General features: G+C 41.8%; 2 protein-coding genes across 9 annotated transcripts in view; one reads left to right on the forward strand and one right to left on the reverse strand.

The window, feature by feature from the left end:
• myt1a (myelin transcription factor 1a) overlaps positions 1-2,145 on the forward strand; it is a 50,029-nt gene extending 47,884 nt beyond the window's left edge. For 6 of the 8 annotated variants that reach the window (XM_085145052.1, XM_085145054.1, XM_085145051.1 and 3 more), the window contains 2 exons: positions 492-635; positions 1,052-2,145. In XM_085145052.1, coding sequence (XP_085001178.1) covers positions 492-635; positions 1,052-1,195 — 288 coding nt within the window. In that variant the 3' untranslated portion in view covers positions 1,196-2,145. The remainder of the gene's footprint in view (positions 1-491; positions 636-1,051) is intronic. The other 2 variants (XM_085145055.1, XM_085145060.1) reach the window with 1 other exon arrangement.
• Positions 2,146-4,614: 2,469 nt separating this feature from the next.
• On the reverse strand, positions 4,615-18,696 carry asxl1 (ASXL transcriptional regulator 1). Its single transcript, XM_085145046.1, is given in 11 exon segments — positions 4,615-7,159; positions 7,162-7,924; positions 8,078-9,041; positions 9,248-9,353; positions 11,966-12,062; positions 12,434-12,600; positions 13,008-13,062; positions 13,064-13,093; positions 16,033-16,193; positions 17,219-17,420; positions 17,707-18,696. Coding segments are annotated over 11 exon segments (4,485 nt in total). The 5' UTR covers positions 17,794-18,696; the 3' UTR covers positions 4,615-5,306.
• Between the last annotated feature and the right edge of the window lie 2,512 nt (positions 18,697-21,208).

Below are 21,208 nucleotides of genomic sequence, written 5' to 3' on the forward strand. Positions count from 1 at the left end.
CAGAACAGATAAACATAAGCAGTCACTTAGCAGGTGATAAATTTGTGTTGTTTGCACTACTTCTTCTTTGATTGGGTGACAGGAGTTGAAAATAATTGGATGAGAGAACCATGGGGAGGTCCTTGCATAATTTCAAGAAAACTGCGCTTTAAACGCCGTCACAGCTCACACTGAGTACCAGAAAAATGTCTTTGAACACTGCTTTTCCCGGCACCCACAAAACAGGCATTCGCAAGAATGACTTCCAGGCTCGCCGGTTTATGGCAGCGGACCCAGTTTCACTGTCTGTAAATACATTTCCATCCGTTCAACCAACAAAGAAGCTATGAATATGCTGTCAATAACATATGGGTTTATGAGATCTGCCAGTCATTACATTCTGTTTTCGTTTCTATTTTACAAGCATCCCAGTAGTTTTGGAATTGGGTTTGTAGTTGTCGAGCTGTTGGTGGTGCTACTTCAGGAATGTGTTGCGTCCTTCTCTGCTTTAGATTTCTTCTATGGAGAAGAACCTGAAGAGCATGGAGGAGGAGAATAAACAGATAGAAGAAAGGAATGAGGCCTTGTTCCTGGAGCTATCTGGCCTTAGTCAGGCTTTGATCCGGAGCCTAGCCAACATCAGCCTGCCTACCATGGTAAGCATTGCTGCTTTTTAAGAAAAAAGACCTGAGCATCTTCCTCATTTCAGCAGCTTTAAACATTTCACTTGAAATTCAACTTGGGTTCAACCCCTTGAAGACTTTAGTCTAAAAAGATTTATAGAGTAAGATCAAATAGCCTTTCTTTCATTTTTTCCAAATTAGCATTTTTACCCAAATCAAATGTTTGTCAGTAAGCAACCCTGTGCGATGAATGTTTTTTACAGCATAGCTTCAGTACAATAGAACAGTCAGCCTAAAGCAGCTGATAACTTAAACCCAATGCAAGTGTCTCTCTCAAAGAAAACTAATGATAGCATACATTTAAGAGATAAAACCATGTGAGTAGTATTGTGTACTAGCACTGTTTTGGGTGTTACACCTTTTTATTCTCTTGACGTGCGTGTCTTTAGCAGGAGCCACTATCAGAGCAGAACTTTGACAGCTATGTGGACACCCTGACCCACATGTTTACCAACAAAGACTGCTACCAGAACCCCGAGAACCGGGCTCTGCTAGAGTCCATCAATCAGGCAGTAAAGGGCATCGAGGTGTAAGAGAAACTGGAGGACAACAGGTGGCAGGGCATCACGGTGACGCCACCAATCTTTTTTTCCAAACCCTTTAGATACTCTGTGTCATGAGTTTTTCTCATTGGAGTTTTGTCCTCTGTTCTTTGCATTTGTTTCCTGTTTGCATGTTGCTTTATAAAGGTGTGAGCGTGAACAGATGTGTGGATGTAAAGCGTGTCAAGGCACACTGAAAGCAAACTGTTGCCATAAGCAACGGCACTTCAAGGTATACACAGACAGGCACAGAGAGTACAGAACAAAGGAGTGCAGTATCCCGCCTGAGCTGAGCAGATTCTTAGTTAGTGAACATTTCCCATCTCCACTCAGTAATGTTGATAGTATTCTATATGAGCATAGTGATGTTGCACTTCCAGGACTAGTTTGTAGATTCATTGTTACTATTACTGTGTATCTATTTAAGTCGACTGCAAATGTTGGTTTAATAACTTATTTATTCATGTCTGCGGTAATATTTTTATGTTGACTATTATTCATTATTGATTTGATTTTATTTCAAAGTGCTACCTGAGAAGATTTTAACCGGAAACTAAGAGAAGGGAGTCATTTCCTCTGCACCGCTTAACAAAGAGGAAATATTTTAAGATATCAACTATGAATTGTTTTATATATCTTATTATTTATTTAAAACACTGGGATCTTTTTAAGTGCAAATATTTTGTAACAGAAAGTTTTTTAATAATTTTCTAAAAAATCTTTTGTGCTTCTGTTTATATGAGTTTTCTTTTTTCCACAAGCTATTTTGAGTACATTGCAATACACTGGGAAAATTGAGCTGCACATATTTCAGTATTTATCTGGTAATGATGAACAAAGTGATGGTGAATATTTATTTTGTACTGTCTATGTGTTAATGATGGCTGTGTATGGATTAGTCTTTATGTTTGCTCTTGAAATAAAGGTCAACCCAAAATGAATATGGACTGGACTGAGTGTATGCTTCCAGGTCTTTTAGCAGTAAAACAGTCTTTTACTGCTAAAACCTCTTAAAGGTTCTGGAAAACCACAATCAGTGTTAGAACTGACTGTGTGGTCAAGGTTTTGTGTAATTCTAGTATATGTCTGTGAAGGTTCTCAGTCATCCTGGTCATTGTAGTCTAAGGAACTTTGAAAGAAAAGCGTCTGGACTTTTTACTTGCTTGGAGATGTTTCAGCTCTCATCCAAGAAGCTTCTTCAGTTCTAAGGTCAAATGGTGGAGAGTCTCAGATTTAAGCTCTATGGGAGTGTACCCCAAGAGGGACATGGATCCCCTATTGATCCTCTATAGCGCTCAGACCTCTACATTGGTGAGGCCAAACATCCATTTCATAAATGCATGACACAACATAGAAGACCCACCTTAATGGGACAAGACTTGGCAGTCCATCTGCATCTAAAGGACAAAGGCCACTCTTTCAAGAATGCCAATGTTCATATTTTGGACAGAGAAAACAGGTGGTGTGAAAGAAGCCATCTATGTCCACTGTGAACAACCACCTTTGAAGAGGGGGCAGCTTACAACACAGTTTGCCATCTGTCTCTCGTCTGATTAGGTAGAGGATCAATAGGGGGTCCATGAGCCTCTTGGGGACACTCCCATAGGGCTTAAATCTGGGACTCTCCACCATTTGACCCTAGAACTGAAGAAGCTTCTTGGACGAGAGGTGAAACGTCTTCAAGCAACTTAAAAGTCCAGATGCTTTTCTTTCCAAGCTCCTTGACTATTTCTAGTATACTTCCAATATTCTCTTGTATTCAGTTCAGTTTATTTTTATTCATACATTATCACTTCACAACAACTGTCACCTCAAGGTGCTTTAGACTATATACAATATAAGAGAGACCCCAACAATCGGAAAAACTTCCATGAGCAGCACTTTGTAACAATGGGAAGGAATAACTGTGTTTTCTGTTGTTGTTTTATTTGAACATGAACAGACTTTCTGCAGAACCAGACTCAAAGAGGGGCAGCCTGTCCCTACTTTGGTGGGTTAAGAGAAAAACAAAAGGAAAGAGATGCAAGACCAAAACACAAGGGGAGAGAGGAGACAAACATTAATGACGTGTGGTAGTGACATATATAACTATCAGGATTAAATAGAGGTGAAAGGAGAAGAAATGTTCAGCGCAACAAGGAAAGTCCACCACAGTGCCTGTGCATATAGCATAACCAAGTGACTTTCAAAGTAGCGAGGGTTTCAGCCAAAACCAAACTGGTAGCTGAAGGTTCTGCCTCACATTCTACTTTTAGAAATTTGAGGGAGCAAGTGCTCTGTCGGGGTAATACAGTACTAAAAGGTCTTTAAGATATCAGGTTTCATCATATCCTATGAAAGAAGGATTTTAAATTTTATTCTAGATACAAAAACCTGACCCCATGCGATCACAAGCTAGTGTCCTCCTATTGGTCCCAATCCTCAGGTAAATTGCATCAGGAACACTATCTGGAAAAAAATCCAAATCAAACATACAGATCCATCTGATATAAATTTTATTTATATAGCACCAAATCACAACAACAGTTGCCGTGCGGTGCTTTATATTGTAAGATAGAGACCTTACAATAACAATACTAGAGAAAACAATCAAACGGCCCCCTGTAAGAAAGCACTTGTTAACAGTGCGATGAAAAAACTCCCCTTTAAACAGGAAAAAAATCTTTTAGAGAACCAGGCTCAGGGAGGGGCAACCATTTGCTGTGACTGGTAGGGCGTGCAGGACGGGAGACAGGACAAAGACACACAGTGAAAGAGTGCCAGAGATTAATAATAACTAATAATTCAATGCAGAGTGGTGTACAAAGACATGGTGAGTGAAGAAGAAACACTCAGTACATGATGGGAAACCCCAGCAGCCACAGCACAATTACGGGAGGATTCAGGGTCACCTACTGCAGCCTTAACTACATGCTATAGTCTGTTTCATTAGATATAATGCTTCCAGGTCTTTGACTTTGAAAGATGCCTTGAACAAGTGTCCAGGATTGTGTGGATAATGTGCATAGCAAAGAAAACATATGCACTGTTCTCTCATAACATTTCTAATAACACTACCTTAGGGGCCATGTACAGTGCAGAAAGTACATTATACAGATCCCAGCACAGAACGGTGTAGAAACCCATCACCAACTCTGGAGTATGAAGCAGACTCCTTGGTTATCCTTTAGCTACTGAAATGTGCGTATAGCTGTTTATACTGGTACAGTCTGACTGATTTATCCGTTTCTGTGCCTACAATTTATTTTAATGCGAAAAAAAAATACAAAAATGAATACAAATTCTGTCTCATATCACCAATCAGCTCTGACACTTCAGGGCACAGGGTCCCATTTCATGCTGGCAGCAGATCCTTAGGGTGCAGTTGGTTGCATCCGGTCTCTGGCTTGTTCCGGCACATCCCGTGGATACCCTGAAATCATTGTGTTCTTCCAGCCAGTCCTGTGCTGCTCCTGCCACGTGGCAGGTGCAGTATTTTAACACAATCCCCATTGCTGGTAAAAACTCTGAAAGTTATCAAGGATTCAAATTTTAACAGCACATAACGTTCACTTTATTTGTTCTTGGTAATTAACTGTAACTACAAACTAGAACTCAACGGAATCATAAAATGAGTCAAAAAAACCAAACTGGTGATACAATGTCATTTACTCATTTTAATGGTTAAAAAAATACTTCTTTGCGCAGAGACAACAGTAATTCCCCGTTGACTGACAAACGGGACCAAAAAAATGATGGCCACCAAATGATAACAGGTGGAGCAAGATAAGATGAGGTAAATGTTTTTGAGGAGAAAAAAAAAGGCACAATTTACAATCAATCATGCCCCGATGCACAATAATAATAATAATAATAATGATAATAATAATTAATAATAATAATAACAACAACAATAACAACAATAATAATCAGTACAGCTCAAACAAAAACAGGAAATCTGCAACAATACAGACCAGTCATATTTTACAAGGCAAATGTTGACCATCTGGCTTCTCCTGTGTTCTCTACCATACTTAGGTTTCTGGCAACACTCTGAAAGCTGCGGCCCTGCTGCTTACACTATACAAACAGCAGTTCTACAGTGCACTGAAACTTCAGCATACTATCTGACCACCAGACATGACACACAGAGTTTCGAGGGCCCGATGCAATCATCATGGCAGAAGGCACCACAGCCTTGGCACATGATCATGGCTTTGAGGCGGCACGAGCACTTGAGTGCCACTTCCTCTGCCGTACTGTCAGTAAAGGCCTGAATGCTGAGGGTAGTCTGGCTGGGACCCAAGCGGGGGTGCAGCTGCAGCACACTGTCTGCCATGCTCCGGGAGAAACTGCTGTTGTCCATCACTGAAACATTGGCCGTGTAGCTTACCCCTCCAACTCCTCCACCCTGCTTGGGGAGCTTCCCATAAAGATGGAAGGGAAGGGAGGGAGCGGAGGGTGAGGGAGAACAGGAGGAAGAGGGAGAGCCAGAGGAGTAGGGAGCTTTGCTGTGATCTTTCTTTGCCATCCTGGCCAAAGTAAACTCCATGTTGATGAGTCCTTCTATTGCCCCGCCGCTTAGATAGCCATCGACAGAGTTCCCAGGTTCCTTTTTGGTAACACTTAAGGGTACACTGAGTGAGGATTTGGCAATAGCTTGACAAGAGGGTCGTGCACCAACTTCGTTCTTTACAGTGGGTGCAGGAGACGGGGGTTGTTGCAGAGAGTGGGGAAGCTGAGATTGAGGGGGACGCCAGTTAATCTTAATACAAGGTATCACCTCTGTTGGGCAGGGGTCTGCGTGAGGAGGAGAGGGTCCATTGCACATGGTCCGATGGGCTGACTGAGGCCTGTCTGGAGTGGCTCCCTGGGAAGGCTGCTGACCATGAGACTCTTTGATAACTGCAGACTCCACAGCAGACCCAGACATGAGGTCTTGCTTACTTCTGGAGGACAATAAACCGCTGGAGGAGGGTGGCAGAGGGGTGATGACTGGAACAGCTCCAGGGGCCTGGGAGGACTGATACTGCGGTACAGCTGGGGCTTCCATCAGACAGGAAACTGGGCGGGATGTTGGGGACTTATGGATCTGGACTGGAGTAGTCAGCTCTGGGCTTGAAGATTTGGCTGAAACCTCAGGCCTGTTACGAGTCCCTGGGGTTCTTGCTGCTGGTGGCCTGGGCAGGGTTCCTGGTAATCTGCTAATCTCCAGTCTGTTGGCAGAGTGTAAGGGTAGAACTTTTTCCAGAGGCAGGCTGCCCTGAAGTAACTGAGTCACCAAAGGGTTGTTGGCCTCCACACTGGACACAAGTCTGACTGAACTGGCCAGTCTTTTGGAGGCAGATGCAGCATTTGAGTGAGTGGCAGGAGACTTTAAAGCTCCATGACACTCCTCTTCAGAGCTCAGTCTGGAGTCTCTACAGTCATCTCCAGACTCAGTTTTAACAACAGTTGTGTCCCTTAGCCCTTGTGGCAGGGGTGCAGACAGAGCATTAGAGTCTTGTGAATGGATACGGCTATGTTGTGGCTGAGTCATGCTGCTGGGGAAGCAAGGCTGAATGACGGTCTGGCCGTGGCGGCTAGTCATGTGGGTCTGGATGACCGGTTGTTGGTTCTGAGGAGGGCTACAAATCACCAGCTGGCCATTCCTCTGAGTGTTCAATTGAGGACACCATTCGTGGCCAGGCTGCTGCTGCTCTTCCTCCTGGCTTTCATTCTCACAGTCTGAAGCGGTTTCTGTTGAGTCGCTATATGTGCCAGCCTCATCTTTCTCAGCACTAGAGGAATCCACATGTTGGGGTGAAGAGCCATCTGATCGCTGTCTCTCAGTGGCTGTATGGGAGAATGCCTCCTGGGGGTCAACATGGTGAGAACCATGCTGGATAACACTACCCAATCCAGCCTCCTTCCCTTGCTCCTGGTCCTTGGCATGACAAGAACTGGCCAGCGTCTGAATAACATCCACACCCTGAGCCCAAACCTCGGAAGGGAATCTGGGATAGAGGTTTGTGCTAATGAAGGTTTTTCACAACCAACAGTTGCGCTCTCAGTAGGGGCACTGCCAACAGTTTCAACTACCTGGCTTTCTCTGGCAGACTGCATGGCTGGTGACACATCAGGCTCTGAAGAAAGTGAGGCAGCCCCATCTGTGAGTCCGTTGGAGGAGCTCTGGATACTAGCTGTGGTTGCTTCAATTAACTCTCCATCTGCCCCCCCAACTGGTTCCGCTTGCTGAGGACTTGGCGTCTGTGGGGGCTCCAAGGACATGGAGGTTGAGGTAGTGGACAATGAAGGGGAAGGCTCAGATGTAGGCTCTACATTAAGAAGCTGTAGTTGTGTTCCAGACGAATTAGTGCCTGAAGACGATCCCTGCTCTTCCATCCCACTACTTCCCCTTGTTTCATTTCCATTTTCACTTTCTTCTTCTCCACCTCCTCCTCCGGGCTCGATAGGTCCTGGATGCTCTCGCGATCGTCTTCCATTGCTGCTATCCGGTAGCCCAGCACCAGGCCGCAGCCTGACCCTGGCCGGGCTTGTCCCGTCGGCAGAGGCTGCAACAGCAGCAGCGGCCTCGCGCTGGGCACGGGCTTGTTGTGCACGGGCTTTGATGTCCGCCAAGGTGCGCGCACCCCCTGTCCCCGACCGGCGCGAGCCTTCGCCGGGCGGCACGATCCGGGGACAGATCTGGTAGGTGGGGTGCCCTTTGACCCAGGGAGGTTTGATTCTGGACAGTTGAATCTGAGAAACAAACACAGGGACAGCAAGTCAAAATTTATCTGATAACAAGCAGCTATCCATTCATCTATATAGACTACTTGTCTTTGTGCACCAAGAACTGTGTGTGACAGAAAGTAATCCTGGACCTTTCTGGATTATTTCACTAACACTTACCCGGATAGGTGGCACCTTGGGTTCTTCTGTTGTCGGCTGCGGCTTTTCTGAACACACACTGTCAATTGTGGTACGAAAGGACTGACGGTCGTCAAGCCGTGGCCTCTTTTCGGGGAAGCTAGAAAAGGCTTCAGTCTCATCTGGCCTTCTCTTCTGTTCTTTCAGCTGGGTGCTGGGCAGAGGGGTGGCAGCTGGACTAACAGATGGGCTGCTCTCACGGCTGCTGGTGGCAGTTCCTCCTGTGATGGAGGTGATCACAGAAGCGGTATCGTCCAGGGGATCTGCAGCAACTGCAGCACTTGAGGAGGCTGAGGAGGATGAAGAAGAGTCCAGGACTCCAACAAATGTCCCCTGTCTATCAGAAGGTGAAGATGGTGAAGAAACAGGTGAAGAGGCAGATGAAGAGGAGGAGGAGGAGGACGAGGACGGAGAAGTGGTGGAAGCCAACACAGGTGCACTCTCTTCGGGGAGCAAGCGAGCAGCGACTTCATGCTCTTCATTAGCGCTAGTTGAAGCTGGGCTGGGGCTGGGAGTTGGAACAGGTGTGGGGGGTGGCAATGTGACTGGCTCTGGAATGGGAGAAGGCTTTGGCTCTGTAAAACCACTCTCATCTGGGAGCTCCACCCCACAGTCGGTCTGCAGCACTACCTCTCCCTGAACCACTGTGTTTTCGGACATGGGTGAGCCAACAGAAACTGCTGAAATATCCACAGCTGCATTGGCCTCAGCTGCTTCTGCAGACTGCAGGGATGGAGTGGTCTTGCAGATGGTTCTGCGAGCCCTCCGGCGCAGGTCAGCTCGCGTACGTCTCCTCATCCTACCATCTCGCCTCCGCCGACCTACGCTGCGTCTTTTGGGGGCACCGGTTGCCACCACAGTCACATCACTGTCTAGAACACTAGCTGCAACTTCGCTGGCTTCACTCATGGTAAGCTTTAGTGACTCTTCTTGTGTTAGGCCAGACCTACAAGTACACAGCAACACAATTTAGCACACAGTGAATACCAGACTGAACATGACATGTAAGCTATTGTAGGCTGATGTCTCAATTACATGTAACAGTATGGGCAGAAATATAAACATTTTCAGTTAAAAGGATACTACATGTCTAGCAATAATAGTGAAACGTGAACAATACATTAAATTTAGATGAAATGATTTGGCTCTTACTTTTGCCCATGATACTCTTCAAAAAACTTCTCCTTCCACACCTCTACCTTCTTCTCTTTCTCCATTTCCTGTCGGAAACGCACTTGCATCTCATGGGTGAACTCACCTAAACAGATCAAACACATGTCAAGGATTTAGCATTTTTAGTCAAAAAGGTGTTAGTAGTCATAGGAATGCTTCAGAAAATCTCAACTTTCTTTTAACCATGGACCTCAATAGACCTATTCACTAAAGTCATGCTTGAGGGAATTTTTATGCACATAAAATGACCTCAATTAGTGAAAAGTGATTTGCAGATTTTCACGGGCATTTAAATACCGTATAAACTGCTAGGTAGTTTAATTTTCTATCTCTAATTTTGTATATTCACACGGTGGGGGAAATAATGATCTGATCCCCCGCTGAATTTGTAAGTTTGCTCATGTCTGAAGAAATGAACAGTCTCTAATTTTTATGGTAGTTTCATTTAAATGGAGAGAGACAGAATATGAACCAAACACCAACTGATTTGCATGTCTTCAGTGAAATAAGAAAGTGTGTGAATATTAGATCCAAAATGCTCAGGCACAGAAAAAGTATTTTATGAACGGGTGAATGAGGTATGTTGTATAAAGCAATTTCAGTGCTCAGGTACAGTAAGGAGAAAAAAAAAGCATTATATGAAGAGTCAATCCATGTACAGTTCTCATCCCAGGGCAACTGATGGCCATTTTATACTTTTTCCATTTCCAAATAATCTCATCAACAGTTGCCACCTTCTCACCAAGCCTTCTGATGATCTTATAGTCCATTCCAGCCATGTGCAGGTTTACAGTCTTGTCCCTGACATCCTTTGACAGCTTTTTGGTCTTGGCCATGGTGGTGGAGAAGTTTGGAATGGAGGAAATTTATATACATCACGAGTTGTGATCGGGAGTATCTATAATTGAGCATACCCCCAATCTGTGTGAACCAGAATTCTGGCTGGGGTTGTAGGTAAAATTGTAGTCAAATACTTCTTTCAATCAGTGACATGCAAATCAGTTTCTAACTTATATATAATGTTCTCTTTCTGGATTTTTGATTCATATTGTGTCTCTCTCGATTACAGCTACCATATAAATCAATAACTTTTCATTTCTTTGTAGGAGAGCAAACTTCTAAATTTATTTGAAAGCTTTATTGATTGAATTTGTAAGGGTGAACATGTGCACAGGCGGTTTGATAATAGACTTGTGCTGGCTTTGACGAGTACGAGTATGACTGCAATTACAGTACTAAACACTAGGGCTGGGCCATATCATACTGTTCACAGTAATACCGGTATAATTTTGGGCAACGATAGAAAAATTAAATATCACGATAGAATATGGGTAAAACGCACGTGCGCAGTGCCTTTGTTTTCATATGCACACGTCTGAAAAAGCATGGCGGCGAAAGCAGATCGTTGAATGAAACGGATGAACCAGAATTGGTTTGTAAAAATGCTGCAACTTCAGTGGTGTGGAACTGGTTTAGCTTTCGTCCTTCAGACACACAACAAAGCACTATTTTTGGTAGAGCATGCTAGCGGGCTGTCGTTTTTACCATGTTTTTTTGGAAAATACGGCACACTTAAAATCAATCCTTTGATTTTTCTGAAAATCGACAGTGCCCCTTATAATCCCGTGTGCCTTATGTATGAACTCTGGTTGTGTTTACTGACCTCGAAACGATTTTATGTGGTACACGGCGCTCAAAAATCTGTCAAATGTTTTAGTACGACTTTGCTAAGCTACGAACCCGGACTACTTGATGGATTGTCGGAGCATTACGGCTATCGTAGTCAGGAGCCTGGCGGAGTGATACGTACTGTGCTTCAACATAATATTACCATATTGTGTGTGTATATAACTTCTTTTTAAGTTTTGTGGATATTATGCATGGTTATGCTGAGGATATGTCGGCCAGTTTCCACTGGAAATGCCTTTTGGTTAAACTGTCAGCAAGGATTTTGCATTTGCACTGTTAAATTTTTATATAACTTTAATTCACATAAAACACCTGCTTATTTAAGTGAAAATACATTGATGTTTGTTTTGTTTTTTGCACTAATAAAGTTGTGGAGTTGTAAAGTATTTTGTCTAGTCAGTTATATCGTTCTCGCAAATTTTCAAATGTATATCGTGATAAATATTTTTGGTCATATCGCCCTGCTCTACTAAACACCATTGAAAAGAAAAATGCTTCTTTCATTCCACCTAGGTTCATGATCTTGGTGCTGTCGTTTTTTGTGCTTGCTGTGTCAGAAGAGATGCTGCACCATAAATTGCAACTATGATAAAATTATCTTCAGTGCTATCAACCTTTTTCATTCAGATAAATAGATGCTGCTTGGGTTACAAACGTTTTGCATGATTTTCTAAATACATTTTTACAGTCTGAAACTATATTGAAATAAATTCATTGAAGATCTTTTATCCTGTTTTCACAGTCACTAAGAAGTCTCTATTTCTTTCATACTAAATTGAAGAAGAAACTACGTGTGAGTGAGGATTCCTTTTAGACAGGAAGTTGTGGAATTGCAATAGGTGGAAACCCGGCCACTGGAGCAAACAGCAGATGGCCAAACAACTTGCCTAACAATCTTGTTTTACTGGCTCTGAAGCATTGGGCCATTGGTTATGTCAAACCCTATTGAAGAACAGTGATGAAGTCAGTAAAGCATGGCAATCTGTCTATGAATGACCAGAAACTTACCATCACCCAGCCTCTCTTTCCAGCTCTGGGAGGCGTGGGTAAAAAATTCATTGTTAAGAGCTGAACTGCTCAGTCTGGCCATGCCATCAGGTCCAATCTACAACCAGAGACAAAATGATGTGAGACAAGTCAAGTGATGAGTACACAGTTGAGTGTTTGGTGCCCTAAGTACAACACTAAAAACGTTTTTTAAGTACACATATAAAATAACTGTATAAGGAATTTAAAATTTCATTATTCCAAGAATACAAAAAGTCTGTAGCAGAGCAGGCACACTGCTGCACACTACTGAAATTACTGCTGTACATCAAAAATCTACAAGCTCAAAATTCTCTTTTCTTCTTCCTCCCTGCAGAAAGTGTTAAATATATCAGTTTGATTCATTTCTCATTTGCCCGGTGCTAGATATTGGCACATATAAAATTACAGTAAACATAAACTGGAATAAAGAATAGAAAGACCGCTTACTTGTCGGTCCACCTCAGGCAGCAGCTGCAGCAGCTGCTGTTGTGAGTGTACCGGGAAAGCTAAGAATGTCCGCGTATTGATGAGAGCTCTGATGTTGGTGTTGACCAGGATGGAGCCTGGCGTTTCAAAGTCTACATCCACCCCTCCCCGACTCCGCTTCATGGGACCTATTCATGACAAACCCCCCAGAAAACTTTTAACTCAAGATGATGTAGACAGATGCTGTAGTTCAGCTGCAAAGCAACAAAGTCATGCACTGCTCATAAACACTGTTCAGAGCACAAGCTTCCAGGTACCAGCCCTGGTGCGTAACAACAAATCAACAAGTTTAAAATATGACTCTTCATGCATAAATTTATGACTGGTACAGTGGTACAATCCAGCATATGATGGCTGGTGAATCAAAACCTTGAATTTTTTTCAGTATGTTTTCCATGATTCTGTTGGCAATGAGTATGAATTTCAATAACACTGATATCTCTTGGATCAGGATGGCCACCAGTCTGTATTCCAACTTTTGCAATAGGTTGTTTTTCCTTGATTCTGTGTGAGAGAATTCAAGAGAGGCTCTTACCTGAGGGGACATGCTCTCCATTCACCTTAAGAGGGGTGAGGACGACGCGAGGCATCCATAACAGCTTTCTTCCTCTGCCTTCCTGACTGTAGAAACAAACGGCAGACATATGCAGAAGTGCTGTTACTAGGGGAATAATGTAACTGTTCGCTTGTACCTGACTACTTAGTAAGTCACATTTATTTCGTTTGGCTTATTAAAGCCCACTTTGTGAGCGCACCTTCTCATCTAATGTTTTTTCTTTATGTTCATGACTATTTACTAAGGTTGGGCAATTAGACTAATATATCGAGCATTGACAATAGGCTGAGCCTTTCACCGATCGTTTTTACAAGAGCGGTTTATTTATCTGCCCATGAGTAAGTTGGCTAATAATGTTGGTGGAAGCCAAGAGAAGCAGTTAACGGAAAAAATAAATAATAATACTCAAACTCATAACAGAAAGAAAGAAAGGCAGTAGCCTATGGTAAAAAAAAAAAAACCCATTTTATTTAAATAAAAAAAAACAAAACAAAACAAACAAAAACACCCCACACAATGATGGGGAGGGAAACCATGTTTACATGCCGTTCCAGTATTTATCTGTCTTACACACTCAACCAAACAACAGATAAAAAATTAATTGCTCTGTCCATCAAAAAGTCACCTGCGTGAATATGTCACCTATCCTCGGTTAATGGACTGATGATTGTCGGTTGGAAGAATTTCACATATCGCACTGCATATTCTCACTGAAGGCATCAAGATTATGAATGAACACATATGGAATTATGTAGTAAACAAAAAAAGACGTTCCAGTCTGCTCCTATAGCTCTGTTTGGCATTTATCTGGGCTCTAATCTGAGCTGTTGTTAACTTGTGATTTCTCAGGCTGGTGACTCGGATGAATTTTAATCCTCAGCAGCAGAGGTGACTCTGGATCTTCCTTTCATGGGACAGTCCTCATGTGAGCCAGTTTCATCATAACACTTGATGGTTTTTTCGACTGCAGATTCAAGGTCTTAGAAATTCAACAAACAATGAACCCTGACAGGCACACCTGTGAAGTGAAACCATTTCAGGTGACGACATCATGAAGCTCACTGAGAGAAGGCCGAGGGTTTGCAGCGCTGTCAACAAAGCAAAGGGCGGCTACTTTGAGGAACCTTTGCTACATAACTCCATATATCTTGCTTCATGTATTTGATGTCTCCAGTATGTGTTTTCAATGTAGCAAGGAGAAGTAAAGTAAAAATAAAGAAAAACCATTAAATGAGAACGTGTGTCATGACTTGACTGGTATGTTTCCTTGTCTAAATGGAGAATTCTTGAAATGTTTCATTTTATAGTTAATCGTTGATGTAGGACTGTTCTAAAAGCTGAGTGAAAAGCCTTCAAGAGATTCAGTCGCAGCAGTGAGGCGGACTATAGCTCTGGCACATTACATCAGTTCTATCGGCTCCCTGCAGAATTAAATACAAACTCTGATGATATAAATATAATCTGTCATCTCAAAAAACGAAATGGTCAAGTTTGATCATAGCCCTCATAGTACCGCATCACCCCAAAAGAGCATTTCGTTCTCAGACTGCTGAGAAAACTGGTGTTGTGAACTATAGAAATAAAACTAAAATTAAAATAAAACTAACCTCAATTAACACAGTAAGAACTATGCTCAACAGCAGGGCTGCCACAATTAGTCGACTAGTCACGATTACGTCGAGTATTAAAATCGTCAATGACTAATTTCATAATTGACGCGTCGTTTGAAGCTTTGTAAGATCCCGAAAGAAGCAGGAATCAGTAGTAGGATTTAAGAGTGTAATAACGGACTGAAACAGAAGATGGCAGCACTGCATGTCCAGGGATACCAGCTGCCGTTAAACCCCGAATAAGAAGAAGAAGCAGTGTCTGGTTTCATAGCTGTGTCCAAATTCAGCGGCAGCATCCTTCAGAGGCCGCATTTGTAGGCCAATTACGTTACAGAGATGTGGCGAAGCATGTCAAAATTCGAAGACAGAAATATCTGCTCGGTTTATCAAGACATCACATATTTGTAAGAGTGCTCCGATGTTTTCAGAGACGTCTATTACCCACCAGCTCGATAGCTAGAGGGTTCAAGGCTCACTAGAGCTGGCGAGAACAGCGAACTCCTGCCACATCATTTTCAAACCCCCCGCAGTCTTTCGTTACTCAGGTTAAACATGATATATAAGAACTGATTAAACAGAAGTGTGAGATGGTCGAGAGTTTACTCCAGTGTCCTGTTATATTTTACATAGAAAGAACAGACGGCCGAGTTTATTAAACCCCACCAAGACAATCTGCAAATTTCATTAAAACTTTAATAAACTATCATCTTGTCTTTATTTTTAGTTAGCACATACCTTAAACACTTCAAGCTGTAAGCTAATGATAGTCATATAAGAACAGACGCATGCTGGTGCAATAAGCTGTGTGTTTAACATCCAATGGATGCATGATCTGATTAGTTGACTAATCACAAAAATAATCGGTGACTAGTCAACTATCAAAATAATCGTTTGTGGCAGCCCTACTCAACAGTTTTAAATGTTTTAAATTTTTTACAAAATAAGCCAAACGGTAAAAGGAGCATTTCCTATATAGTGCTTTTCTATTCTAGCTGAGCACTCTTCACACAACATGCTTCACACCAACTTTTTCTAGCCAACATTCTTCAACTCTTGATTCAACTCTCTTGATAGTACCTTGGGGTTAGTACCTTGCTCAAGGCTTTGGATTTGGTATGCAGACTGGAATCACACCACCAGGCTTTTGTTTAGTAGATCAACTGGTCTACCTTCTTAGCTAAATGATATACATTACTTTTAATTCTGCTATATCAAAAATTATTCTGAAATGACTGAATGAAGTGTTGCATATCTATGTTACACACAATTCGGCAGCAGCACAGTATAAGTACCGTACAGCATGACATTGCAGATTGCTTAAAATGTGTGACTACTAAACACATCACATTTCTTTTTAGACATGGAGCCACAAATAGTGTCATGCAGGGCCCTACCTGTCTTGAGCGGCTCAGTCTGGTCTGCGCGTGCTGGGTCTGCTGTGTGTCAGTGCGACCCTGCTGCCCTGCTGCCCTGCTGAGGCGAGTCTGAGGCTGGCTGCTGGGAGCCTGTAGCTCCACGGAGCAGGAGGCGCTGGATGAACTCTCATCAACCGAAGCTTCAAGCCAAAGAAAAATAATCACTATTCCACATGTTTGCAAACAGCAGATACACTTAACATTTACAAGGTGGGCATGCAGCAGCAAGTAGCAAAGAACTTACATTTTTTATGTCTTAACTAAGACGATGAAATGGCTTCTACCCAAACTCAAGCTTATTTGTGGCTTCTACCCAATATTGACAAATTTGACCTTAATCTCTATTAATAACACCATTATTGTTTTCAGTCTAGTAAAATGGTTACTTTAAAATAAATAAAGTACATAAAAGCCTCTTTGTACAGTTCTGTCAACAGATCTTGTGGTTTTTACTCTTATGCACATTTATAAATGAATCAAGTCGACCCACATGCGGTTCTCTGGGAAGTGTTACTGCACTGAGCCTCAAAGGGGATTCTCATTTCATTTACATTTCTCAGCTTTGATTACAAAATATCAGAAACAATGAGATTGAGTAACAGAAATGTCTGTTTCAAATAGTTTGAATGCCCCAGGAAAACAAACAGAGGACAGGCACTGCATCACAGAGTAATACTGACCAGGAGATAAGACTGAAAAAAGAAAAAAAAAAAAAAAGAAAAGAACTGTAACTACACATTTAATCCCTGACAGATCTTAATATATAACAGTGCATGTCAGTGTTTTTACATGATAAATGTGTAAAATTATTTAAGTTCTGGTAGCCCACTGCCCACACTCCCCCATATTTATAAAACAAAGTTTTTACTGATTTTTTTACAGACTCGGACATCCTAATTAATTCAATGTAATGAACACATCCGAGAATATAAATGTGCTAAATTGGTACGTCTTACTGATATGCAGTTCAGTATACAGGACACTATCCTGCCATCATTTACTGTTTACCTTTTGTTTTAGCTCTCTGACTAGCAAAGCACCACTGCTGAGGTGGAGCTGCAAACAACTAGACTAACAGAATGACTGCATAGCATCATTAAGGAAAAGACAAAGAGATGTGGTATGCACACTAAGAGGTGACCAGCACACGACTTAATGATGTTACCATCATTGTCCACACTGGCAGCAGCAGTAGTCTCAGTGGAGTCGCAGCTCTCCTGTTCAGTGGCCTCAGTGGGACCAACTGGGGCCACGGCTGAGCCTGCTGCCGGGGTGCTGCTGCTGGAAGCTGGGGGTGTCGTACCCCCAGCCGGCTCTGATGGTGTCTCTGACTCCGAGGTTGCCTTTGTCCACTGGGGAGCGTTTTTCTACAGAGCAAACGAGTGCAGAGTAGGCGATGCCCTTCTTAATAACAGTATTCTCCGCATCACATAATGTACACTGTCAAATCCAACAGTGCAAAGAAGAATTTTAAACAATCAAAACATCAGGTGTTTAGGAAAAAAGTGGAGCACTTCAGGAGCTACTGGTACAAATATTTAGTGAGCAAGTACTTTTGTATCAAAGACTCACCACTGTGAATATAACGAACACAAGCTGAGAGTTGCATCAGAATTTGGGAGAATATTATTTTGGGAATTGTTGATTCAGTACCTTGAGAGTAAAAAGACTCATTCGTCCAGGTAGCTTGAAGAAGATACTGTTCTTGACTCGATCCCCTCTCACTTGGGAATGCAGCATGGTGACCAGGCAGGCCAAAGGAGCTGTACCACTGTACACATGTACACACACACACACACACACACGAACACACCCACATACTTCCAGTTACAGCAGCTTCGTACTTCATGGCAAACACTCGAAAACTTGGTGTGCCAACATGACCATGCCGTTTCACAAACACCCAATTGTAAAAATGTGCATATCAATATGTTCAGAGCATGACTTTCATCAATGCCTCTGAAGTACTTGAAACTGTACTAGATTTTCTTGAGTTTCAGCAATTTTGTGTTCCATGGCGAAACATTGAAATACTCCCAGGGTCACTCGCTCTGACAAAAACTCAGTATTCAATGTGACCAGTTAAGCGTTAAGGAGTTGTCCTTAAAGCTTTCCTGGACAAACTGGAGGTTCCTGACATAAACCCGTCTGGAAACTGTAGCCCAAAGTGTAAAAGATGTTCATGCATATTAAAACACGTTGGTACCAAACATAAAAAGGGTTTTAGAATTCTCAAATATTTGTGACCATTTGCTGTAACATATACAATAATATGTATTGACCAACATACCTTCTGTTTAGATCAGCAGCAGGCCAAACCGTCCATGTAAAGAGGGGGAAAAAAAACTTAATTTATGAACACAGTGACATTTCAGCTAATACGTGATCAGTTCATTTCCTGCTAAAAACAGAATAAGAGCATTAAAAATATATAAATGAATCATTCAACTAAAAGGTTAAAATTCTGTGAATTTGTAAACCACAATGTTTTAGAAAAAACTACTACTACAACTTCAGCACCACATATAGTTTGTCATCTATCAATCAGTACTTCATCTAAGATTACACTACTACTTATAAATATGGCTTGTTCAATCAGGATAAATAATGGACAAATAGTTGTCACTGTCACTGCACTTTATCTTAGATCCTCATCTGTTATTCTCAGGTGAGTGTGTGCATACATTTGCAGCCTGCTATTATTATTATCAGCTGGCAAATTTTTGTGTGTGTGCATGAGTGTGCGTGTTTCTGACCTCATCTCCTTCAGCCCCTTGGTCTGGATGACATGCAGAATTTGTTTAGGAGTCATGGGTGCATCTGAAAAGTTTTCTAAAACCTGTAAAAGATTTTAAGAAAACAAACTGTCAAACACTCCACTAAGAAAATACCTAAATACAAGGTTAGCATTATTATATGGTCTTCGCCTTACAATATAAAAGGTCTTGAGGTGACTGTTGCTGTGATTTGGCATTATATAAATAAAATTATAGATTCATTTTATGTTGTATAACAGCACAAAATTAAATTCAGATTTAGTCTGTCATGCTGCAAAACAAAACAGGTAAAGTAACACAAAAAGACATTTTGGGTGCAATTTACATTAGATATAAATATCTTTATCACACAGACACACACGTATGTAATGATAAGAACAGCATCCTAAAGTTTTATAGCAAGTACGCTCATTTCTGAGCTTTTCAATGATCAGAGTGCAAATGTACAAAGACTACCGAGGAATCAAAAGCTGTTCACTCAAATTAAACTTGTGTAAAGTCAAGAGCAACTGCCTAAGAAGTAAGGTAATTAGCTTTGACATAATGGGTTAAACGTAGCTGAACTGAGGAGAAAGAGTCCAGGGTGTGGAGAACTAATCCAAGCAAATAAAGAAGGAAACCCAGATTCAAATGGTTTTAGGTCTGAGCAGCAAAGCTGTGGAGATGAAGCTGCAGACTGAGGTGGAGCAGCGTGGACACTGACAAAATGGCCACGCCTAGATGTTTTAGCGTTAAAGGAGGATAGCACACGAAAGTGGTTATGTTGTACTAGAGAATGAAAGATTTCCTGTATTGAGCGTACAATTCTGTCATGTAGCCTTCATGTTGCTAGGATGTTGGTCAATTTGTAGTTACTCTTTCAGAATTATTCAAAACTAAAGATTTAAGTAGACCAGTTAAATCACAGCTGACCGTGAGGCTTATGAGAAAACAAATTCTTGAAAAAGGGAATAGATGATGAGCTCCAAACGATCACCTAAAAGTCTAGACTTCCTCCACACACAGCACCTGTGCCCTCCAGAAACTTAGACGAATCCTCATTTGACTCTGAAAATGTGATCAATTCAGAAATTTGACCAAGATGACGCACGTAGTGAACATTTTCTATATGAAAAACATGCATCAGAGACTTATCACAGAGAACAGTAACATATAATTCTTATAAAGGTTTTAAATTTAAATGCACTGACACAACTAGACAGCTGGGCTGTCTTCGGGTTTTTAGAAAGGAAAAAAACAAAAATGAAATCACAAGACTAATGTGTTGAGTAATTAATCAAAATACTGACAATTGATCTTTGTTTTAGTTTGCTTTGTATACACCCATAACTTTTTGCTTCTGTCTATTACATGCACCAAAAACATGTTTCCAGCTTCCAGTAAGTAGAAATGAAACGAAAAATATATATATTGTTTGGAAAACTAAAGTTTCCTGAAAAGTTGTATAATTTCGATTAACAAAAAGATGTTGCCCATCAAACTCTTAGAGAATAACACAATGGTCAGTTCAGAGCTTTATTTTTCCCCTTTGTAAATCTGATGAATTGAAATGAAACAATTAGTATCTGTTTAGAGTATTTCTCATCTTAAATTGCAGATTTTCTGCAAATCCCATTCTAATATTCTGAGTGTGCAGAATATCTGTGATTGTCTGGCAGATCCTCACCAATGTTCAGGCCAGGCTTCAGTGTTCTTTAAGTATTTAATCTTTATCTTTATTTTTCAAAGCTACAAAGCTAACAGTGATAGAGAAAATCGTTGCGATGATTCTACACTGCCTCTCCTGCTGACTGCTTTGGGGAGGTGAATACGCTGGGTGTGGGGCACTACCACGACTGGTCTCTAAACTCAGTCTTCTTACCGTCCAGAACTTGACGTGGCTTATAAACTCGCCACAAATTTGCAAGTCCTAAATATCAGATACTGGACATTAGAGCTGGGCGATAGAACGATAACGATATGTATTGCGAAATAACTTTTTCTCGATAGAAAAATTAAACTATTGCGATAGGTCTCACCGCTCTTGTCCTCTTTAAAAAAAAAAAAAAAGGAACAGCCAATCCAAATTAAGTAGTGCAGAACCGAACCAATCACAGCCGCAGCGTCACGTCACGTGACTTGTTATGTACAGTACAAGTGCCAAGCCGCACATGTGTATTTGTTTGGGAAGCAGCCAGCCGCCATGCCTCCCGGGTAATGGAGGAAATGAGTGTGCCGACTAGAGAAAAATCAACCGAGAGCGTGACCGAAGGTTACCGAAGAGAAAACAGATGATGGTTCCAATGCCAGAGAGATTGTCGAACGGAAGAGCCATAGAAGTTCCGTAGTGTGAAGGTATTTCGGCTATTTCAAGTCTGACAAAAAACAGTAGCGTGCAC

The sequence above is a fragment of the Neolamprologus multifasciatus genome, chromosome 20 (assembly GCF_963576455.1).
Source record: "Neolamprologus multifasciatus chromosome 20, fNeoMul1.2, whole genome shotgun sequence".
Taxonomy (NCBI): domain Eukaryota; kingdom Metazoa; phylum Chordata; class Actinopteri; order Cichliformes; family Cichlidae; genus Neolamprologus; species Neolamprologus multifasciatus.